The sequence below is a fragment of the Macaca thibetana genome, chromosome 8, assembly GCF_024542745.1.
Source record: "Macaca thibetana thibetana isolate TM-01 chromosome 8, ASM2454274v1, whole genome shotgun sequence".
In the NCBI taxonomy this organism is placed as follows: Eukaryota; Metazoa; Chordata; class Mammalia; order Primates; family Cercopithecidae; genus Macaca; species Macaca thibetana.
The window spans coordinates 4,801,079-4,821,732 of record NC_065585.1 but is presented as its reverse complement, the minus strand read 5'-3'; the positions used below and the strand labels follow the sequence as shown (position 1 = coordinate 4,821,732).

General features: G+C 42.0%; 2 protein-coding genes across 8 annotated transcripts in view; one reads left to right on the top strand and one right to left on the bottom strand.

Moving 5' to 3' along the window:
- CHRAC1 (chromatin accessibility complex subunit 1) overlaps window positions 1-20,654 on the top strand; it is an 873,427-nt gene that overhangs the window by 751,854 nt on the left and 100,919 nt on the right. The gene's annotated exons all lie outside the window — the stretch shown is intronic.
- The window catches only part of TRAPPC9 (trafficking protein particle complex subunit 9), a 723,405-nt gene that overhangs the window by 655,946 nt on the left and 46,805 nt on the right, over window positions 1-20,654 (bottom strand). For all 4 annotated transcript variants that reach the window (XM_050800232.1, XM_050800231.1, XM_050800230.1 and 1 more), the window contains 2 exons: window positions 10,525-10,646; window positions 1,435-1,560 (listed from right to left, as the gene is read on the bottom strand). In XM_050800232.1, the coding sequence (XP_050656189.1) occupies window positions 1,435-1,560; window positions 10,525-10,646 (248 nt within the window). The remainder of the gene's footprint in view (window positions 1-1,434; window positions 1,561-10,524; window positions 10,647-20,654) is intronic.

The window sequence follows — 20,654 nt, the reverse complement described above, 5'->3', positions numbered from 1 at the left end:
TGGAGTGCAGTGGTGTGATCTCGGCTCACTGCAAGCTCCACCTCCTGGGTTCACGCCATTCTCCTGCCTCAGCCTCCCAAGGAGCTGGGGACTACAGGCACCCGCCACCACGCCTGGCTAATCTGTTGTCTTTTCAGTAGAGACAGGGCTTCACCGTGTTAGCCAGGATGGTCTCAATCTCCTGACCTCCTGATCCATCTGCCTCCGCCTCCCCAAGTGCTGGGATTACAGGCATGAGCCGCCGCGCCCGGTCAAGACCTTGCTTTTAAAACCTGCCACTCTTAGAAGCAGCCCTAGATGCTTCACCTGGCCGAGAAAGCCCTCCCGCTCGGACTCTGTCCTCCCTACCCCTCTCTCTTCCTCTCCCTCCCTCCCTCTTCCCCTCCCTCTCTATCTCCCCCTCTTTCTACCCCCACCGCCATCTCTGACTTTATTTGGTCTCTCCCAGTGATGTGTTCTGTTTCAGGACATCACTCACGCTGAGCCATTTTCTTCCTGAATGACCTTCTCCCATCCCCTCTTTACTTGGCTATCTCCTATTCATCCTTCAAGGCCCAGTTCCAGTCTCACTGACTTAGAGACAGTCCCTGGCCCCCACACCCTCCACCTCCATTAAACTAAGTTAACTTCTTTTGCCACTTGCTCCCTTGGCACCTGTACCTCCAATTTTTTTCCACTTACCCACTGTTCAATGTCTGCCTTTCCCACAAAACTGTCAGATGGATGAGGACAGGACCCGCCTGCCTCACCTCTTTCCCCCACCCTTAGCACAACACCCTCTTCACTAAGTATCTGCTGAATTACAGTGACCTATGTTCTCACACTCGTCTTGTATCCTTAAGCAAATTGTTTAACTTGGTCTCAGTTTCCCTATCTATAAAGATCCAAGTTCAACTAACTAAATATCTAAAATCCTTCTAAGACTATCAATTTTAGGATTTAGCATCATCAATCCACACCGAAAGGTTTTGATGATTGTTTTATTAAAAATCCATTCAGATTCAGATTTAAGTATTATTTGCTAGGTTACCACTGTGTCAAAGGAGCTATATAAGTGCTTTCATCAACTGCCTGTTTTATAAACCCAACACCCCAAATAGGGTTACAAATGGCAAGTACTTCATGAGTGACAATATCAAGACAAGAGGCATGAAGTTTGTTGAAGGTTGCCAAGCTGGTAAAACAGTTATTTCTCCAAACAAACAAACAAAAAAATGCAAAGAACAGCAAGTTCTAAATTTTGAAAGTTAAATACCACAATGAAAGAAGTAGAAGTAAAATATACAAATAACCACGTTAATTAGAAATCAAGTTAAGATTAAACATTTTTTATCATGGCATGCTGAACCTCGGCAAAACAAAAGAAGCTGAATTCATAGTTAATTCCACGAGAACTAGATTAACTCTTCCACTTATAGGTAGACGTACACTCACCTGTCGAAGGTTAATGTAGACTGCATTCTGAAGAAATTCTGACGCTTCCATGCTCCGTTTCTGAATTGCAAGGACACGTACGGCCTTGATGCATGCTTCCAACTCAATCACTCCCGCATTCTTATACTGCAGAGTGTAAAGAAAGTGCCTCAGTCAAAAAAGAGTTCAGATGTTTCTGTCACATTCTAAAGGGTGTGCTACTGGAACTCAATAACTACAACAGCACTTCCCCCAGCACAGGGCTCCAGATACCCCTCCTGATATGTAGCGGCAGCTCATCTTGAATTGTACTCCCGTAATTGCCACATGTTGTAGGAAGGAGCTGCTGGGAGATAACTGAATCATGGGGGTGATTTCCCCCATACTGTTCTTGTGGTAGTGAATAAGTCTCATGAGATCTGACGGTTTTATCAGGAGTTTCTGCTTTTGCATCTTCCTCATTCTCTCTTTGCCTGCCGTCATCCATGTAAGACCTGACTTGCTCCTCCTTGCCTTCTGCCATGATTTTGAGGCTTCCCCAGCCACACAGAACTGTAAGTCCAGTTAAACTTCTTTCTTTTGTAAATTGCCCAGTCTCAGATATGTCTTTATCAGCAGCACGAAAACAGACTAATAGAGTAAACTGGTACCAAGAGTGAAGTATTGCTGAAAAAATACCTGAAAATGTGGAAGCGACTTTGGAACTGGGTAACAGACAGAAGTTGGAACAGTTTGGAGGGCTCAGAAGACAGGAAGATGTGGGAAAGTTTGGATCTTCCTAGAGACTTGTTGAATGGCTTTGACCAAAATGCTGATAATGATATGGACAATGAAATGAACAATGATATGGACAACGAAAGAGGACTGAGGTGGTCTCAGATGGAGATGAGGAACTTGTTGGGAACTGGAGCAAAGGTGACTCTTGTTACGTTTTAGCAAAGAAACTGGTGGCATTTTGCCCCTGCCCTGGAGATTTGTGGAATTTTGAACTTGAAAGAGATGATTTGGGTATCTAGCGGAAGAAATTTCTAAGCAGCAAAGCATTCAAGAGGTACCTTGGGTGCTGTTAAAAGCATTCAAGGTTTTTTTTGTTTTTGTTTTGTTTTGTTTTTTGAGACAGAGTCTCGCTCTGTCGCCCAGGCTGGAGTGCAGTGGCATGATCTTGGTTCACTGCAAGCTCCACCTCCCAGGTTCACGCCAGTCTCCTGTCTCAGCCTCCGGAGTAGCTGGGCCTACAGGCACCCACCACCACACCTGGCTAATTTTTGTATTTTTGATAGAGACAGGGTTTCAATGTGTTAGCCAGGATGATCTTGATCTCCTGACCTCATGATCTGCCTGCTTTGCCCTCCCAATGTGCTGGGATTACAGGCATGAGCCACCATGCCTAGCCAAAAGCATTCAGTTTTAAAAGGGAAACAGAGAATAAAAGTTTAAAAAATTTGCAGCCTGGCAATGCAATAGAAAAGAAAATCCCATTTTTTTCAGGAGAAATTCAAGCTAGCTGCAGTAATTTGCATAAGTAACAAGCAGCCAAATGTTAATCCCCAAGACAATGGGGAAAATGTCAGAGGTCTTCACAGCAGTCCCTCCCATCACAGGCCTGGAGGCCTAGGAGGAAAAAGTGGTTTCATGGGCCAGGCCCAGGATCACCATGCTGTGTGCTCCTAGGGACTTGGTGCCTGTGTCCCAGTCACTCCAGCCAAGGCTGAAAGGAGCCAATGTACAGTTTGGGCCATGGCTTCAGAGGGTGCAAGCCCCAAGCCTTGGCAGCTTCCATGTGGTGTTGAGCCTATGGGTGCACAGAAGTCAATAACTGAGGTTTGGGAAGTTTCCGCCTAGATTTCAGGAGACGTATGGAAACAACTGGATGCCCAGGCAGAAGTTTGCTTCAGGGGTGGGGCTCTCACAGAGAACCTCTGCTAGGGCAGTGCAGAAGGGAAATATGAGATCAGAGCCCCACACAGAGTCCCTACTGGGGCACTGCCTAGTGCAGCTGTGAGAAGAGGGTCACTGTCCTGCAGACCCCAGAATGGCAGATCCACTGACAGCTTGCACCGTGCGCTTGGAACAGCCACAGACACTCAATGCCAGCCCATGAAAGCAGCCGGGACAGAGGCTGTACCCTGCAAAGCCACAGGGGCAGGGTTGCCCAAGACTACGGGAACCCACCTCTTGCATCAGGATGACCTGGATGCAAGACATGGAATCAAAGGAGATCATTTTTGAGCTTTAAGATTTGACTGCCCCTCTGGGTTTCAGACTTGCATGGGCCCTGTAACCCCTTTGTTTTGCCAATTTCTCCCATTTGGAATGGTTGTATTTACCCAGTGTGTGTACCCCCATTGTATCTAGGAAATAAACAGCCTGCTTTTGATTTTATAGGCTCATAGGCAGAGGGGACTTGCCTTGTCTCAGATGAGACTTTGAAGTGTGGACTTCTGAGTCACTGCTGAAATTAGTCAAAACTTTGGGGAACCGCCTGGAAGGCATGATTGGTTTTGAAATGAGATTTGGAGGGGCCAGGAGTGGAATGATATGGTCTGACTCTGTGTCCCCACCCAAATCTCATCTTAAATTGTACTCCCACAATTCCCACATGTTGTGGGAGGGACCCAGTGGGAGATAATTGAATCATGGAGGTGATTTCCCCCATACTGTTCTTGTGGTACCAGATAAGTCTCATGAGATCTGTGTTTTTATCAGGAGTTTCTGCTTTGGAGTCCTCTCCTCATTTTCTCTTTGCCTGCTGCCATCCATCTAAGACAGGACTTACTCCTCCTTGCCTTCCACCATGATTGTGAGGCCTGCCCAGACACAGGGAACTGTGAGTCCAATTAAACCTCTTTCTTTTGTAAATTGCCAGTCTCCAGTATGTCTTAATCAGCAGCATGAAAATGTACTAATACACCTCCCCACCAAGGCCAGAGAATTTGTTTGTGAGAAAATCTATCCTTTATGGAAGCAAAAGCGATTAGTGGGGCTGAGCAAGTCTATGAATGCCACATAAATGTGTATGCATTCATTAAAATAATATGACCATAGTAGCTTGCTATTTTGCAATATTTCAAAATATTATCAATGGATACTTTGCTATTCATTTCTGCTTATCATCTCTTGTAGTACTCTAAAACATTTTTAGAAACTCTCACACCTGCAGCTTTAATGCAGTTGTTGTAAATTCATTTTACTTAGTTGCAAAAAATCTGGCTCCCTGTGTGTTCAATGCTTTCTGATTTTGTCTCAGAGTTGCTTGTTCCTACTTCTCAGTTCCTATTATGGTTCCTGAGATGAAGAACAAATGAGGGCGTTTGGAACAGAAAAGGCTTTGTGGAATTTCATTCAACTACGTAATAAACTGGGGAGTATCTCTTAAGCTTCATCCCCAATTCTCCTAGCTTCAAGCCAGGAGAGCCACCCCCGGCCCCTCTTACACACCATATGGCTCCAGACCCAGGAGCAGGGAAAGGAGGAAGGATTCAGGTTCCAGAACTCTTCCAAAAAAGAAGAGTTCAGATGGATGGATCTGCTTCCTTCCCTCCGATGCCCTTCCCCTCCCAAGCCTCCACAGCAAAATCCTCCATGCTAGCTGTTCTGCTTTTTCTTTTCTACTCCAAACCTTCTTTATTTTTGTTATTTTTTTTTCCTAGTTATAGCAGCTGGAGTGATTTTCAACTGATGTTGCATAATTTAATTTAACGTTAAAGAAAGGTTTATAGAGGTTGTCCCTGTATACTAGTACCTGAAGACAGACAGAGGTTGGGAGGAATAACACACTAATATTCTTTTGCTGAGGCATTAGGACATGGGAAAACCAATGCATGTAATCGACAAGCTTTGCTGAGACCCACTAGAGGCCTGGTGTGGCATCACTGCTCATAAACATGCAGTCTATTTACCAACCATGAAGAAGCAAAGGCACAACTGGTTATCTTTCTCACTAAAATCACGTAGAAGGTGGGACGAGCAGTTTTATAATTACTATGCCAGAAAGGGTAGGGCTTCATTCCTCCCCCTTTCCACACACATAACGTACATGTAGTCTGTGTTATATTAAATATGAGTTATCACAGACGATCAGAAAAAGAAGCTATTTATACTTACTGAAATACCAACACTGAAGTCAGAAATCTATCAGTTGTATATACTGTTTCATGACACAAGAAAAAACTAACATAGGGGCTTGATTCTATGGAAATGCCAATTTTCCTCAAAACTCTTAAAACATTTTCTATTGACGTGAGAATAAAAGTCATCACAAATTTTTCCCACATATTTTTGGTTGAATTTACATTTTTTTTTTTTTTTTTTTGAGACAGAGTCTTGCTCTGTCGCCCGGGCTGGAGTGCAGTGGCCGGATCTCAGCTCACTGCAAGCTCCGCCTCCCGGGTTTACGCCATTCTCCTGCCTCAGCCTCCCGAGTAGCTGGGACTACAGGCGCCCGCCACCTCACCTGGCTAGTTTTTTTTGTATTTTTTAGTAGAGACGGGGTTTCACCATGTTAGCCAGGATGGTCTCGATCTCCCGACCTCGTGATCCGCCCGTCTCGGCCTCCCAAAGTGCTGGGATTACAGGCTTGAGCCACCGTGCCCAGCCAACTTTACATATTTTAATGTATATTACAAAGAGATTTAAAATGAAATCATGAAAAAAAAATTATTTTTAGACAGGGTCTTGCTCTGTTGCCCAGGCTGGAATGAGTGGTATGGTCACGGCTCACTGTAGCCTCAATCTCCCAGGCTCAGGTGATCCTCCCACCTCAGCCTTACTGGTAACTGAGACAACAGGTGTGTACTACCACACCCGGCTAATTTTTTTGTATATTTTGTAAAGGCGGGGTTTTACCACGTTGCCCAGGCTGGTCTGGAACTCCTGAGCTCAAGTGATCCTCCCACCTCAACCTCCCACAGTGCTGGAATTCCAGGCGTGAGCCACTGCACTCAACCCCTTTTTTTTTTAATTCTTTCCTCCCATCCAAATTTTCATGGCCAGTATGATTATTATTCCTCAAAAATTCTAAAATAATTTGTTCAAGTTAAAAAAAGACAAATTAGAGTTTTGATAGGGCTTTCGATATGTTTTATTCTGGGAGGTTATGTGTAGTGGCTTAGGCCTGTAATCCCCGTGTCTCAGGAGGCCATGGTGGGAGGACTGCTTGAGGCCAGGAGTTCCAGACCAGCCTAGGCAACACAGAGATAACCCATCATTACAAATAAAAAATAAAAAATTAGCCAAGCGCAGTGGCATGCACCTGTAGTCACAGCTACTTGGTCATCTGAGTGAGGCTGAGTGAGGTAAGAGGATGAGGGTGGGAAGATTGGTTGACTGAAGGAGTTTGAGGTTACAGTGAGCTATGATCATACTACTGCACTCCAGAATGGGCAACAGAGCAAGACCCTGTCTCAAAAAAAAAAAAAAAAATGAGTGGGCGCAGTGGCTCATGCCTGTAACCCCAGCACTTTGGGAGACCTGAAGCAGGCAGACTGCTTGAGCCAGAAGTTCAAGACAAGCCCAGGCAACATGGTGAAACCCCATCTCTACAAAAAATACAAAAAAAAATAGCTGGGCGTGGTGTTGCACACCTGTAGTCCCAGCACACAGGGAGGCAGAGGTGGGAGGATCACCTGAACCTGGGAGATCAAGGCTGCAATGAGCTGTGATCATGCCACTGCACTCCAGCCTGGGCAACAGAGCAAAACCTGGTCTCAAAAAAAAAAAAAAAAAAAAAAAAAAAACAAAGAAAGAAAGAAACACTCTTAGATAGCAAGTAAACCACTAAAATTAAGATAAAATATGGTGCTGAAGTAAGAAAAGAAAGATTTATAGAAAGGAATGAAAAGTTAATAAACAGACACAGTATGTGAAAGTATTTAGTACAGGTGAGAATTCAAATCAAAAAGAAACAAATATGAATTCAATACATCATGGTGCAACAATGAGGTAATGATCTGGAAAAAATAAATTGTATTCTTATGTCATAATACACACAAAATAAATTACAGATAATCAGATAATTATAGAAATATTTTAAATGCTAATAACAGTGCACGTTTGCATATATTATCTCAACTTATCTAAACCACAGCTCTATGAGATGACAGGTACTGTTATCACCCTCATTTCAGAGATTAAGAAACCAAGGAAAAGAGGTTTTTTTTTGTTTTTTTTTTTTGAGACGGAGTCTCGCTCTGCCGCCCAGGCTGGAGTGCAGTGGCCGGATCTCAGCTCACTGCAAGCTCCGCCTCCCGGGTTCACGCCATTCTCCTGCCTCAGCCTCCCGAGTAGCTGGGACTACAGGTGCCCGCCACCGCACCCGGCTAGTTTTTTGTATTTTTTAGTAGAGATGGGGTTTCACCGTGTTAGCCAGGATGGTCTCGATCTCCTGACCTCGTGATCCGCCCGTCTCGGCCTCCCAAAGTGCTGGGATTACAGGCTTGAGCCACCGCACCCGGCCGGAAAAGAGTTTTAATCTATCGTTAAGAAAGTGTTTCTAAGCAAGCCAGGTGCAGTGGCCAACACCTGTAATCCCAGCACTTTGGGAGGCCAAGGCGAGCAGATCATTTGAGGTCAGGAGTTTAAGACCAGCCTGGTCCACATGGTGAAACTCCATGTCTACTAAATATATAAAAAATTAGCCAGGCGTCGTGGCTCGCACCTGTAGTCCCAGCTACTCATGAGGTTGAGGCAGGAGAAATCACTTGAATCCAGGAGGTGGAGGTTGCAGTGAGCCCAGATCATGCTACTACACTCCAGCCTGGGCAACACAGCGAGACACTGTCTCAAAAAAAAAAAAAAAAAAAAAAAAGGTATTTCTAAGCATAATACCAAACTCCTGGCCTCAAGGCCGCCTGTCTCAGCCTCCCGAAGTGCTGGAATTAACGGCATGAGCCACTGCACTCAGCTGTATTGGCAAATATTTATTAAAAATAATAGCTGGTATTTGTTTATGGAGGAGTAAATTGTTAAAACCTTTTTGTAGGACAATACAGGAATATGTAACTCTTTAAGAAAAGTATACTTTTTTTTTTTTTTGAGACGGAATCTCAATCTGTAGCCTAAGCTGGAGTACAGTGGCACAACCTCAGTTCACTGCAACTTCTGCCTCCAGGGCTCAAGTGATTCTTGAGCCTCAGCCTCCCAAGTAGCTGGGACTACAGGTGCACACCACGACATCTGGCTAATTTTTTGTATTTTAGTAGAGACAGGGTTTCACCATGTTGCCCGGGGTTGTCTCGAACTCCTGAGCTCAGGCAATCTGCCTACATCAATGCCTCCCAAAGTGCTGCAATTATTGGTGGCGTGAGCCACTGTGCCAGGCCAAAAAAATATATATTCTTTAACTCAAGTCAACTTCTAGGAATTGTTCCCTTAAAAAAAAGGCAGTCCAAAAAGATGTATGTATAGAGGCATTGGTCAGAGAACTGTTTACAATAGGGGGAAGAAAAAACAGAAATAAATAACAATCAGTAACAGGATTGGTAAAATAAATAATTCTACATCTTTTCACTCTCTATTAGAAAAGGAATTTGGAGAGTAACTTGAACATAACCTATGATAAATGTTAATATTATATCCAGGATAGATTTCTATAAAAATTGAACCTAAAGGAATACTGATACAAGAACACAAGAATATAGGGGCAAAAATGTTTGGCAAAGCACTTTTTCTAATTCACAGTGAAAAAGTGAGAAACCCTAAGTATCCATCCACAAGAGAATAATTAAGCAAATTAAGGCAAGCTGTGAAATCTGTAAGAGCAGGCATTTCATCTCTTTGTAGGTGCTGTTTATGAGCATGTCTCACAAAATGTCTTGATGAATACATGACTACATCCACATTTTGGAAAACCTTTCCACACTCTCTGAAAGAAGGAAGCAGGATTTTAGAAAACTTTTCCACACGCTCTGAAAGAGGCAAGCAGGTCTGGAGGCGAGAGTACACCTATGGTCTACGATATACTGCTGAGTAGGTAAAGCAAGCTACAGGATAACATAGTATGATCCTATTTTTGTAAATAGGATATGTGTGTGTGTGTGAGCATGTGTGTGTACGTGCATGTGTGTGTGTGTGCATGTGTGTGTACATGTATGTGTGTGCGTGTGTGAGCATGCGTGAGTACATGCATGTATGTGTGCGTGTGCGTGTGTCTGTGTGTGTCTCATAGGCATGAAGGTAAGGGGGCTATGGACCAAGTTGTTGATAACCAATAAACCAAGTTGTTACTAAGAGTAGAGAAGGTAAAGGACTTTCATTTTTTACTTGATGCCACTCTTCAGCACAACTTTTCTTTTTCAGTATTTTAGTAAGTACATTTGGAATGCAAAATTGTTTTCAATCCAAACTAAAAAGAAGGGTGCCTCCATAAGATAGAATGCTCTACCGGTCACTGAAAATTATGCCATGGAAGATTTCAATAGCATAGAAAACACAGACTATCCCAAATGAAAAAAAATGGGTCACCACACAGTACATAAGTAAAGTATGCTCCATTTCTTATAATATAAATAATATACATTGATAAAAGAACCAGAAAATAGACACAATTTTTTTTTTTGAGACGGAGTCTTGCTCTGTTACCCAGGCTGGAGTGCAGTGGTGTGATCTCAGCTCACTGCAAGCTCCACCTCCCGGGTTCAAGCCGTTCTCCTGCCTCAGCCTCCCGAGTAGCTGGGACTACAGGCGCCCGCCACCATGCCTGGCTAATTTTTCATATTTTTAGTAGAGACGAGGTTTCACCATGTTAGCCAGGATAGTCTCGATCTCCTGACCTCGTGATCCACCCACCTCGGCCTCCCAAAGTGCTGGGATTACAGGCGTGATCCACTGCACCCCGTCGAAAATAGATATAAAATAATAACAATCATTATCTGTGAGTACAGGGGCCATGGTAGCCCTTTTTCTCCCTTTTCCAAATGTATTATACTAAACCTACAGTTTTGAATCAGAAAAAGAAAACATTTTAGGCATATAGTATTATGCATTAGAGAATAAGACATGAATACTTACAGAAATAAATAATTAAGAGACATTGCAGCATTACACAATGTAAAATGGGAACTTCTGATTAAAACAACACAACTGTGTAAAAAATTCACAAAGCCATAAAATCACCTTGCTGTAATAGGAAATCGCCTCTTTATACTTGTCAATTATGTCTTCAGGGCTAAGGCAGTTCTTAGCACGTCCGATCTCAGTACTGGTGTCAGGATTGATGCCATTGGTGGTGAGGGCACCTGCAAACCGAGAGGAAGAAAAGAAATAATCTTTTGCTTTTTCAGTATTATTTCTTTGTTAAAGAGGAGCGTGAATAAGATAAAACTTAAATATGCCCTAATGAAATTTAAATAATGTGTTTAGTCTTCACAGCTTATATGCTTCCTATAATAGCCTTGCTATCAAAGTATTCTACTAAACGTTAGTTAACTCTAAGTTTTCCTCCCTTTTGAAATTTTTTATTGAAGAACATGAAATGTATTACACAAAAGTAACATATTTACAGTAACTAGCTCAATTGTCTTGAAGGCAACGGTGAGGTCAGCATGCATTCTCTCACAGCTTGAAGCTCTTCATGTTAGAAAGGCACCACCCCGCATCCTCAAAGGAGATCAACTACGCAAAAGCATTTTCTGAACCATACAGCATATTAAAAAAAAGAAAATTATAAATGATAGTATGCTTTCTATTTCTGTCATTTTCTATTTCTGACCAACTCCTATCAATAAGCAGAAGCATCTGATTCCCTAGCCACCAAACCCACATGGGCAAGCATTTTGGAGAAACTTCCAATTAAAGAATATAACCAACTACACAGAGAACTCTGGCAGAAAAAAAATACAGATAAAATATTCATTGACTTAACAGAACACCCAAAAAATATTCTCCTAAATCTCAATAGCAGGAAAAGCCGGGCTTCTGTGAAACCACTTGTTTAGCTTACAGAGAGTGAGCATCTCCCACAAATCCTGTTTCCCTTGCGCCGCTGAGAGGCTCAGGGATGAGCTTGCCACCCATCTGTATAACCTCACACAGCCAAAGACGTGCATCTCACACTGGCCTCGTCACCCGTGCAGCTCACTTCTTACCCTTGTTTTATAATCTTGGTCCAGTTTTTTCATCTGCTTATTGTTTGTTCTCTAATTCTGTAAGCTCCCTCAAAAGGTTTTTTGGAATAAGACAGAAGAATAAACAGATAAGTGGAGAGATAGATGGACAAATGGACGGAGAACTCTAAGAAAAGGGGAACAAAACATTTCATATGCAAAATCCTCTTCTGGTAAGGGAAGAAAGGACTGTAACAGAACTGTGAAGAGGCAGGTGGTTTAGGACTTTGTTTCCTGCTGACTTTGTGAAAATCACAGCAAGAGACAACAGGGAAGGACTATAAATAATAATAGAAAAGGGCATGCTTGGAAAAATATATCTCAAACATGCACTTTTTAAAGAATAGATCCAAATCAGCAAGACCCGGTGACATCAACTGTGGGTAGAGAATTGCAAACTCCATCCCCCAGGCACCAGGCATCCCTTCGAGCAGAGTGCATTCACACAGGTTGTTATAATGCCATCCGGGCAAAAGCGATATTTTTTCACACTCGGCGGAAGCAGCACCTACGTAAGGAACATCCACACGTGTCATCACCTACAGCAACTCTATGAGAGTATTCTTAGTGTACCCCATCTCTGAAGGCGAGGAGACAAGATCCTAGAGAGGTTAAATCTCCTTAGTAGTTCTCACAATTACAGAGCTGGTAATCCCAAGTAGGAGGTCATCGTGGGCCTATGTTCTTAACCACAGAAGTGTGGTGCTTTGTGTGCTTTTCATGCTTATAATACATTTGTTTCCAGCATAAGTTAATATTTAATAAGTGACAAGGGGTCTTGATTTATTTCATTAGCTGTAATGAATTATTTTTACATTGTTGAGTTTTACTCTCTTTTTCCCTTGGAGAAATGGTGGTAGCGGTGTAAGAATGAGGTGGGTTTTTCATTCTTCATATGGTATCTCATCTCTTCTCTGAGAAGTAAATGATCAAAGCATAAGAGGGAAATCCCCCCATGGAGAAGGAACAAGTGTTCCCTCCATCTTTTAAACAAAGGGAATCTCCAGTCATGAGGGCTAATTTGATAAACTTAATTTCTTTTTTCTTTTTTTTTTTTTTTTTTTTTTTTTGAGGCGGAGTCTAGCTCTGTCGCCCAGGCTGGAGTGCAGTGGCCAGATCTCAGCTCACTGCAAGCTCCGCCTCCCAGGTTTTACGCCATTCTCCTGCCTCAGCCTCCCGAGTAGCTGGGACCACAGGTGCCGCCACCTCGCCCGGCTAGACTTTTTTTGTATTTTTTAGTAGAGACGGGGTTTCACCGTGTTAGCCAGGATGGTCTTGATCTCCTGACCTCGTGATCCACCCGTCTCGGCCTCCCAAAGTGCTGGGATTACAGGCTTGAGCCACCGTGCCCGGCCTTTTTTTTTTTTTTTTTGAGACAGAGTCTCTCTCTGTCACCCAAGCTGGAGTGCAGTGGCGCTGGAGTGCAGTGGCGCTGGAGTGCAGTGGCGCTGGAGTGCAGTGGCATGAAATAAACTAATGGGAGAATTGAAAACCAATAGAGAAAGGTCAACAAAACCAAAAGCTCTTTCTTAAAACAACCACAAAATTATGAACTAGCTAAGAAGAGAGGAGAATCAAGTTACTAAAAATCAGGGCTGAAAGAATAGACATTACTGCCAACCTTACAGAAATAAACTGTAAGACAATATTATGAACAATTATACACCAATGAATTATATAATTTAGATGAGATAGGCAAATTCCCAGAAAGACACAAACTACTAAACCCAACTCAAGATCTAGAAAATCTAAATAGACCCATAACAAATAAAGTGATCGAATCAATAATCAAAAAAATCTACCAGAAAAAAAAGCCAAGTACATAATAATAGACAAACAGAGAGCCAAATCATGAGTGAACTCCCATTCACAATTGCTACAAAGAGAATAAAATATCTAGGAATACAACTTACAAGGGATGTGAAGGACCTCTTCAAGAACTATAAACCACTGTTAAAAGAAATAAGAGAGGACACAAACAAATGGAAAAACATCCCATGCTCATGGATAGGAAGAATCAATATCATGCAAATGGCCACACTGCCCAAAGTAATTTATAGATTTGATGCTATCCCCATCAAGCTACCACTGACTTTCTTCACAAAATTAGAAAAAAACTACTTTAAATTTCATATGGAACCAAAAAAGAGCCCATAATCCTAAACAAAAAGGACAAAATTGGAGGCATCACGCTACCTGAATTCAAACTATACTACAAGGCTGTAGTAACCAAAAGAGCATGGTACTGGTACCAAAACAGACATATAGACCAATGGAACAGAACAGAGCCTGCAGAAATAATGCCACACATCTATAACCATCTGATTTTTGACAAACCTGACAAAAACAAGCAATGGGGAAAAGATTCCCTATTTAATAAATGATGTTGGGAAAACTGGCTAGCCATATGCAGAAAACTGAAACTGGACCCCTTCCTTACACCTTATACAAAAATTAACTTAAGATAGATTAAAGACTTAAACGTAGGACTTAAAATCATAAAAATCCTAGAAGAAAACCTAGACAATACCATTCAGGACATAGGCACGGGCAAAGACTTCATGACTAAAACACCAAAAGCAGTGGCAACAAAAGTCAAAATTGACAAATGGGATCTAATTAAACTAGAGAGCTTCTACACAGGAAAAGAAACTATCATCAGAGTCAACAGGCAACCTACAGAATGGGAGAAAATTTTTGCAATCTATCTATCTAACAAAGGGCTAATATCCAGAATCTACAAAGAACTTAAACAAATTTACAAGAAAAAAAAATCCCATCAAAAAGTGGGCAAAGGATATGAACAGACACTTCTCAACAAAAGACATTTATGTGGCCAACGAACATATGAAAAAAGTTCATCATCACTGGTCATCAGAGAAATGCAAATCAAAACCACAATGAGATACCATCTCACGCCAGTTAGAATGGCGATCAGTAAAAACAACAGATGCTGGAGAGCATGTGGAGAAATAGGAACGCCTTTACACTATTGGTGGGAGTGTAAATTAGTTCAACCATTGTGGAAGACAGTGTGGTGATTGCTCAAGGATCTACAACCAGAAATATCATTTGACCCAGCCATCCCATTACTGGGTATATACCCAAAGGATTATAAATCATGCTGCTATAAAGACACATGAACACGTATGTTTACTGCAGCACTGTTCACAATAGCAAAGACTTGGAACCAACCCAAATGCCCATCAATGATAGACTGGATTAAGAAAATGGGGCACATAAACACCATGGAATTCTATGCAGACATAAAAAAGGATGAGTTCATGTCCTTTTCAGGGATATAGATGAAGCTGGAAACCATCATTCTCAGCAAACTAACACAGGAACAGAAAACTAAACACCACATGTTCTCACTCATAAGTGGGAGCTGAACGATGAAAATACATGAACACAGGGAGGGGAACATCACACACCGGGGCCTGTTGGGGAATGGGGGGGCTAGGGGAGGGATAGCTTTAGGAGAAATACTTAAGGTAGATGACAGATTGATGGATGCAGCAAACCACTATGGCACGTGTATACCTATATGACAAACCTGCACATTCTGCACATATATCCCAAAACTTAAAGTATAATAAAAATAAAATAAAATAAAGCCAGGTACAGCTGTCTTCAATGGTGAATTCTACCAAATATTTAAGGACAAATTAACACCAATTCTTCATAAACTCTTCCAGAAAACATAAGAGGAAGGAACATTAACCAATTCATTATATGAGGCTAATGTTGCCCTAATACCAAAACCAGAAAAAGACATCAAAAGAAAACTACAGACCCACATTTCTTATGAATATAGACACAAGGCCAGGTGCAGTGGCTCACACCTGTAATCCCAGCACTTTGAGAGGCCAAGGAGGGTGGACTGACTGAGGTCAGGAGTTCAAGACCAGCCTAGCCAACATAGTAAAACCCCGTCTCTACTAAAAATACAAAAGTTAGCTGGGCATGGTGGCACATAACTGTAGTCCCAGCTACTCGAGAGGCTGAGGCAGTAGAATCACTTGAACCTGGGAGGCGGAGGTCGCAGTGAGCCGAGATCAGGCAACTGCACTCCAGCCTGGGCAACAGAACGAGGCTTCAGCTCAAAAAAAAAAAAAAAAAAAAAAAAAAAAAAAAAAAAAAAAAAAAAAAGGCCGGGCGCAGTGGCTCAAGCCTGTAATCCCAGCACTTTGGGAGGCCGAGACGGGCGGATCACGAGGTCAGGAAATCGAGACCATCCTGGCTAACACGGTGAAACCCCGTCTCTACTAAAAAATACAAAACACTAGCCGGGCGAGGTGGCGGCACCTGTGGTCCCAGCTACTGGGGAGGCTGAGGCAGGAGAATGGCGTAAACCCGGGAGGCGGAGCTTGCAGTGAGCCGAGATCGCGCCACCGCACTCCAGCCTGGGCGACAGAGCGAGACTCCGTCTCAAAAGAAAAAAAAAGAATATAGATGAAAATATCCTCAATAAAATACTAGCACACTGAATCCAGCATGATATAAAAAAGCTTATATAACAAGATCCAGTGGGATTCAGCTCAGAAATCTAAGGTTAATGTCTGAAAATGAGTAGAATAAAGGACAAAACCACATGATCATCTCAATAGACACAAAGAAAGCATTTGATAAATTCTACACCCTTTCGTGATGACACTCAACAAACTAGGCTGGCCAGGCACGGTGGCTCACGCCTGTAATCCCAGCACTTTGGGAGGCTGAGGTGTGCGGATCACGAGGTCAGGAGATCAGGACCATCGTGGCTAACACGGTGAAACCCCGTCTCTACTAAAAATACAATAAATTAGCCAGGCGTGGTGGTGGGCGCCTGTAGTCCCAGCTACTCGGGAGGCTGAGGCAGGAGAATGGCGTAAACCCGAACCCGGGAGGCGGAGCTTGCAGTGAGCCGAGATTGCACGCCACTGCACTCCAGCCTGGGCGACAGAGCAAGACTCCGCCTCAAAAAAAAAAAAAAAAAAAAAAAAAAAGAAAGAAAAACTCTCTCTCTTTTCAGATGACATGATCCTGCCTCTAGAAAACCCTAAAAAAACCACCAAAAAACTTAGAGCTAAGAAACGAGTTCCACAAATTTGAAGGATATAAAACCAATACACACAAAAAAATGTGTTTCCATATACTTGCAATGAACCACATGGAAATGAAATTAAGAAAAGAATTCCGTTTACAATAGCATGAAAAAGAAAATACTTAGGAGTAAATTTAACCCAAAAAAAGTATAAAATGATATTCTGAAAACTCAAAACATTGCTAAAAAAATTAAAGAAGGTAAATGTTGAAAAGACATCCCATGTCCATGGATTAGAAGATTTAATCTTCTTAAAATGTCAATATTCTCCAAACTGATCAACAGTATGGAGACTCTATCAAATCTCTATCAAAATCCCAGCTGGATTCTTTGTAGAAAATGATCATCTGATCCTAAAATTCATATTGAAATTCAGGGGATCCAGAATAACCAAAACTATCTTGAGAAGAAAGTAACAAATTTAGAAGACCTATACTTCCCAATTTCAAAATTTACTACAACTTACCCGGGGTAGGGGAGGTATGAGTAATGTTTTAATTTATTTATTTTCTTTACCTTTATTTTCTAAATTCTTTATAATGAAGATGACTTTTACAATAAGGAAAAAATATGGTTTTGTTTTTACTTTTTTTTTTTCTTTCCAACTTTTGTTTTATGTTCAAGGGGTACATGTGCAGGTTTGTTACATGTATAAGTTATTTTTTAAACATGCACACATACTCCTTGGAAAAAAAAAATGTATAAAGAGGTAAACAGGCCAGGCGTGGTGGCTCACACCTGTAATCCCAGCACTTTGGGAGGCCAAGGCGGGCATATCACAAGGTCAGGAGATCGAGACCATACTGGCTAACACGGTGAAACCCCATCTCTACTAAAAATACAAAAAAGTAGCCGGGCGTGGTGGCGGGCGCCTGTAGTCCCAGCTACTCAGGAGGCTGAGGCAGGAGAATGGCGTGAACCTGGGAGGTGGAGCTTGCAGTGAGCCGAGATCGCGCCACTGTACTCCAGCCTGGGCGACACAGTGAGACTCTGTCTCAAAAAAATAAAATAAAAATAAAAGAGGTAAACAAATATCTAGTGAAAAATAACTTATAAATAAGAGTATATTTAAGTTTTTCATAAATTGAAAACTTAAAAGCAAAAACCCATCACGTTCCTAGGGAAATGTGTATAACATATAAAAACAAATTCATTTTCAAAAGTTCTAATTGACTAATGAAAACCCAACAAACGGCCAGGCGTGGTGGCTCATGCCTGTAATTTCAGCACTTTGGGAGGCCGAGGCAGGTGGATCACAAGGTCAGGAGTTCAAGACCAGCCTGGCCAATATGGTGAAATCCTGTCTCTACTAAAAATACAAAAACTAGCCAGGCATGGTGGCAGATGCCTGTAGTCCCAGCTACTTGGGAGGCTGAGGCAGGAGAATCACTTGAACCTGGGAGGTGGAGGTTGTAGTGAGCCGAGATCGGGCCACTGCACTCCAGCCTGAGCGAGACTCTGTCTCAAAAAAAAAAGAAAAGAAAAGAAAAGAAAAGAGAAGAAAACCCAACAAACAAAGAGAAAATCACATCTGATAGTCAACTTTAAACACATGGAGCAGAATAGGCCTAGAAATTACAGCCCCAGCCAGGTACTGTGGCTCACGCCTAAATTCCTAGTGCTTTGGGAGGCTGAAGCAAGAGGCTTGCTTAAGGCCAGCAATTCAAGGTACCACAGCTCCTGTAATTCAGATATTAACTCAATATAATGGAAGGAAATCTTTCCCTAGGAGACAGTGGAATTCTGTGCATAAGACAGGATAAACTCAGCCCAAAGTGCACTAGCCACAGTGATGATTTTTTAAATAGAATTCTAAAGTTAGAATATTGTTGAAAAGCTGCCAAATTCTCTGAAAGACAGAAACACATGCATGAACACACATATATATAAAGTCTACCCCATGCTGCATATAAATGCTAGTTTATTTTTGTTTACTCATGGGCACTAATTACTTTAATGGAGGCAGAATATTTTAATTATGACAGGTAATCAATATTACATGACTTGTCAAATCTAGTTAACGAATTTACTCTGTTGTATAACCATAATACATCTAAGGCATCGCAGTGAAAACGCCTTTGTGTATTTTTGTTTTCTGGAAGTCTTTTAAAAATTCCAGGCTTTTTCAATACCTCTGAGAGATACTTCTATATGACTTTTTCCCTTGTGAAACAAACAACAGATACTGTTGTCAATATTCTGTCTTGTACACAGTGACTGAAGACCGCCATACTCTAGCTAATCCGCTGGACAATGAGGCACTATGCTGGACACTATGAGTGAACAACAGGAAAAAAAGGAAGACAACAACCCTATTCTGGAAAGGCTTACAATCTGCGTCAACACTGGGGATTTCTTCCTTTGATTCCATTGAAATGGAATCAATCAAATACTGTTTTTGAACTTTCCGTGGTCGTGGCGCTACTTTTATTAGTGTGATGAGCAGAAAAGCCTTAAATGGCTTTGTTAGGTCAACTAGCAGCGACCATCACTGGAGAGTAAGTAATGCAGAAATTAACTGATAGTAATGATTCTGCCTGCGTTAGACCAAAATAAACCTACGCTGAACTCTGCAAGGTGAATGAAGAGATGAGGTCCCTCATGACAAAAAAAAAAAAAAAGGCAAGAAATCAAATAAGCAAAGAGTTTTCAATAAATGATTCCCTATAAAAAGCAATAGAGCATGGTGGTTAAGAGGATAAATCCTGGGTGCAAACTCATGGGTTTGAATACCCACTTCACCACTTACTAACTATGACCCTCAGCGAGTCAGACAACCTTCCTGCATCTCAGTTTCCCCATCTGTAGACTAGGCATAACAACAGTACCTGTCTCCTAGAATTGTGAAGATTAAATTGCTTTAGGTGTAAAGTTTATATATAGCATCTTAAGTCGCAGATATGACATCAAAAGCACAGGAACAAAGACAACATTAACTGGATTTCATCCAAATTTAACACTTGTATGCTTCAAAGGACACCATATCAAGAAAATGAAAAGATAACACACAGAATGAAAGAAAAATCTTGCTAATCATACATCAGATAAAGGACTCATATACAGAATATATAAAAAACTGTTACTGGCCAGGTGCAGTGGCTCACGCCTGTAATCCCAACACTTTGGGAGGCCGAGGTGGGTGGATCACCTGAGGTTAGGAGTTTGAGACCAGCCTGGTCAAAATGGCGAAACCTCATCTCTACTGAAAATACGAAAATTAACCAGGCATGGTGGCAAGTGTCTGTAATCCAAGATGCTCAGGAGGCTGAGGCAGGAGAATCGCTTGAACCCAGGTGGTAGAGGTTGCAGTGAGCCGAGATCACGCCCCTGCACTCCAGCCTGGGTGACAAAGCAAGATTCCGTCTCACAAAAAAAAAAAAAAAAGCAAAGAAACTGTTACAACTCAACAATAAAAAGACAAAAAGACAACCCAATTTAAAAATGGGTAACTATCTAAATACATATTTTTTCAAAGAAAATATAGAGATGACAATAATCACATGAAAAGATGCACATCATTAGCTATAAGGGACACGCAAACCCAAATTACAATGAGACACCAGGTCACATCCACCAGGATGGCCACAATCAAAAAGGTAACAAGTATTGACAAGGAAGCAGAGAAATTAGAACTTGCAGTCATTACTAGTAGGAATGTAAAGTGGTACAGCCACTTTGGAAAACAATCTGGCAGTTTCTGAGAAAGTTAAATGTTGAGTTGCCATATGACCCAGCAACTCCCCATCCAAGGCATACACATAATAGAATTTAAAACATATGGGCCAGGCACGGGGGCTCACACCTGTAATCCCAGCACTTTGGGAGGCTGAGGTGGGATCACCTGAGGTCAGGAGTTCAAGACCAGCCTGGCCAACATGGTGAAATGCCATCTCTAGTAAAAATACAAAAAAAATTAGCCAGCCTTGGTGGCAAGCGCTTGTAATCCCAGCTACTTGGGAGGCTGAGGCAGGAGAATTGCTTGAACCCAGGAGGCGGAGGTTGCAGTGAGCCAAGACTGTACCACCGCACTCCAGCCTGGGCAACAAGAACAAAAC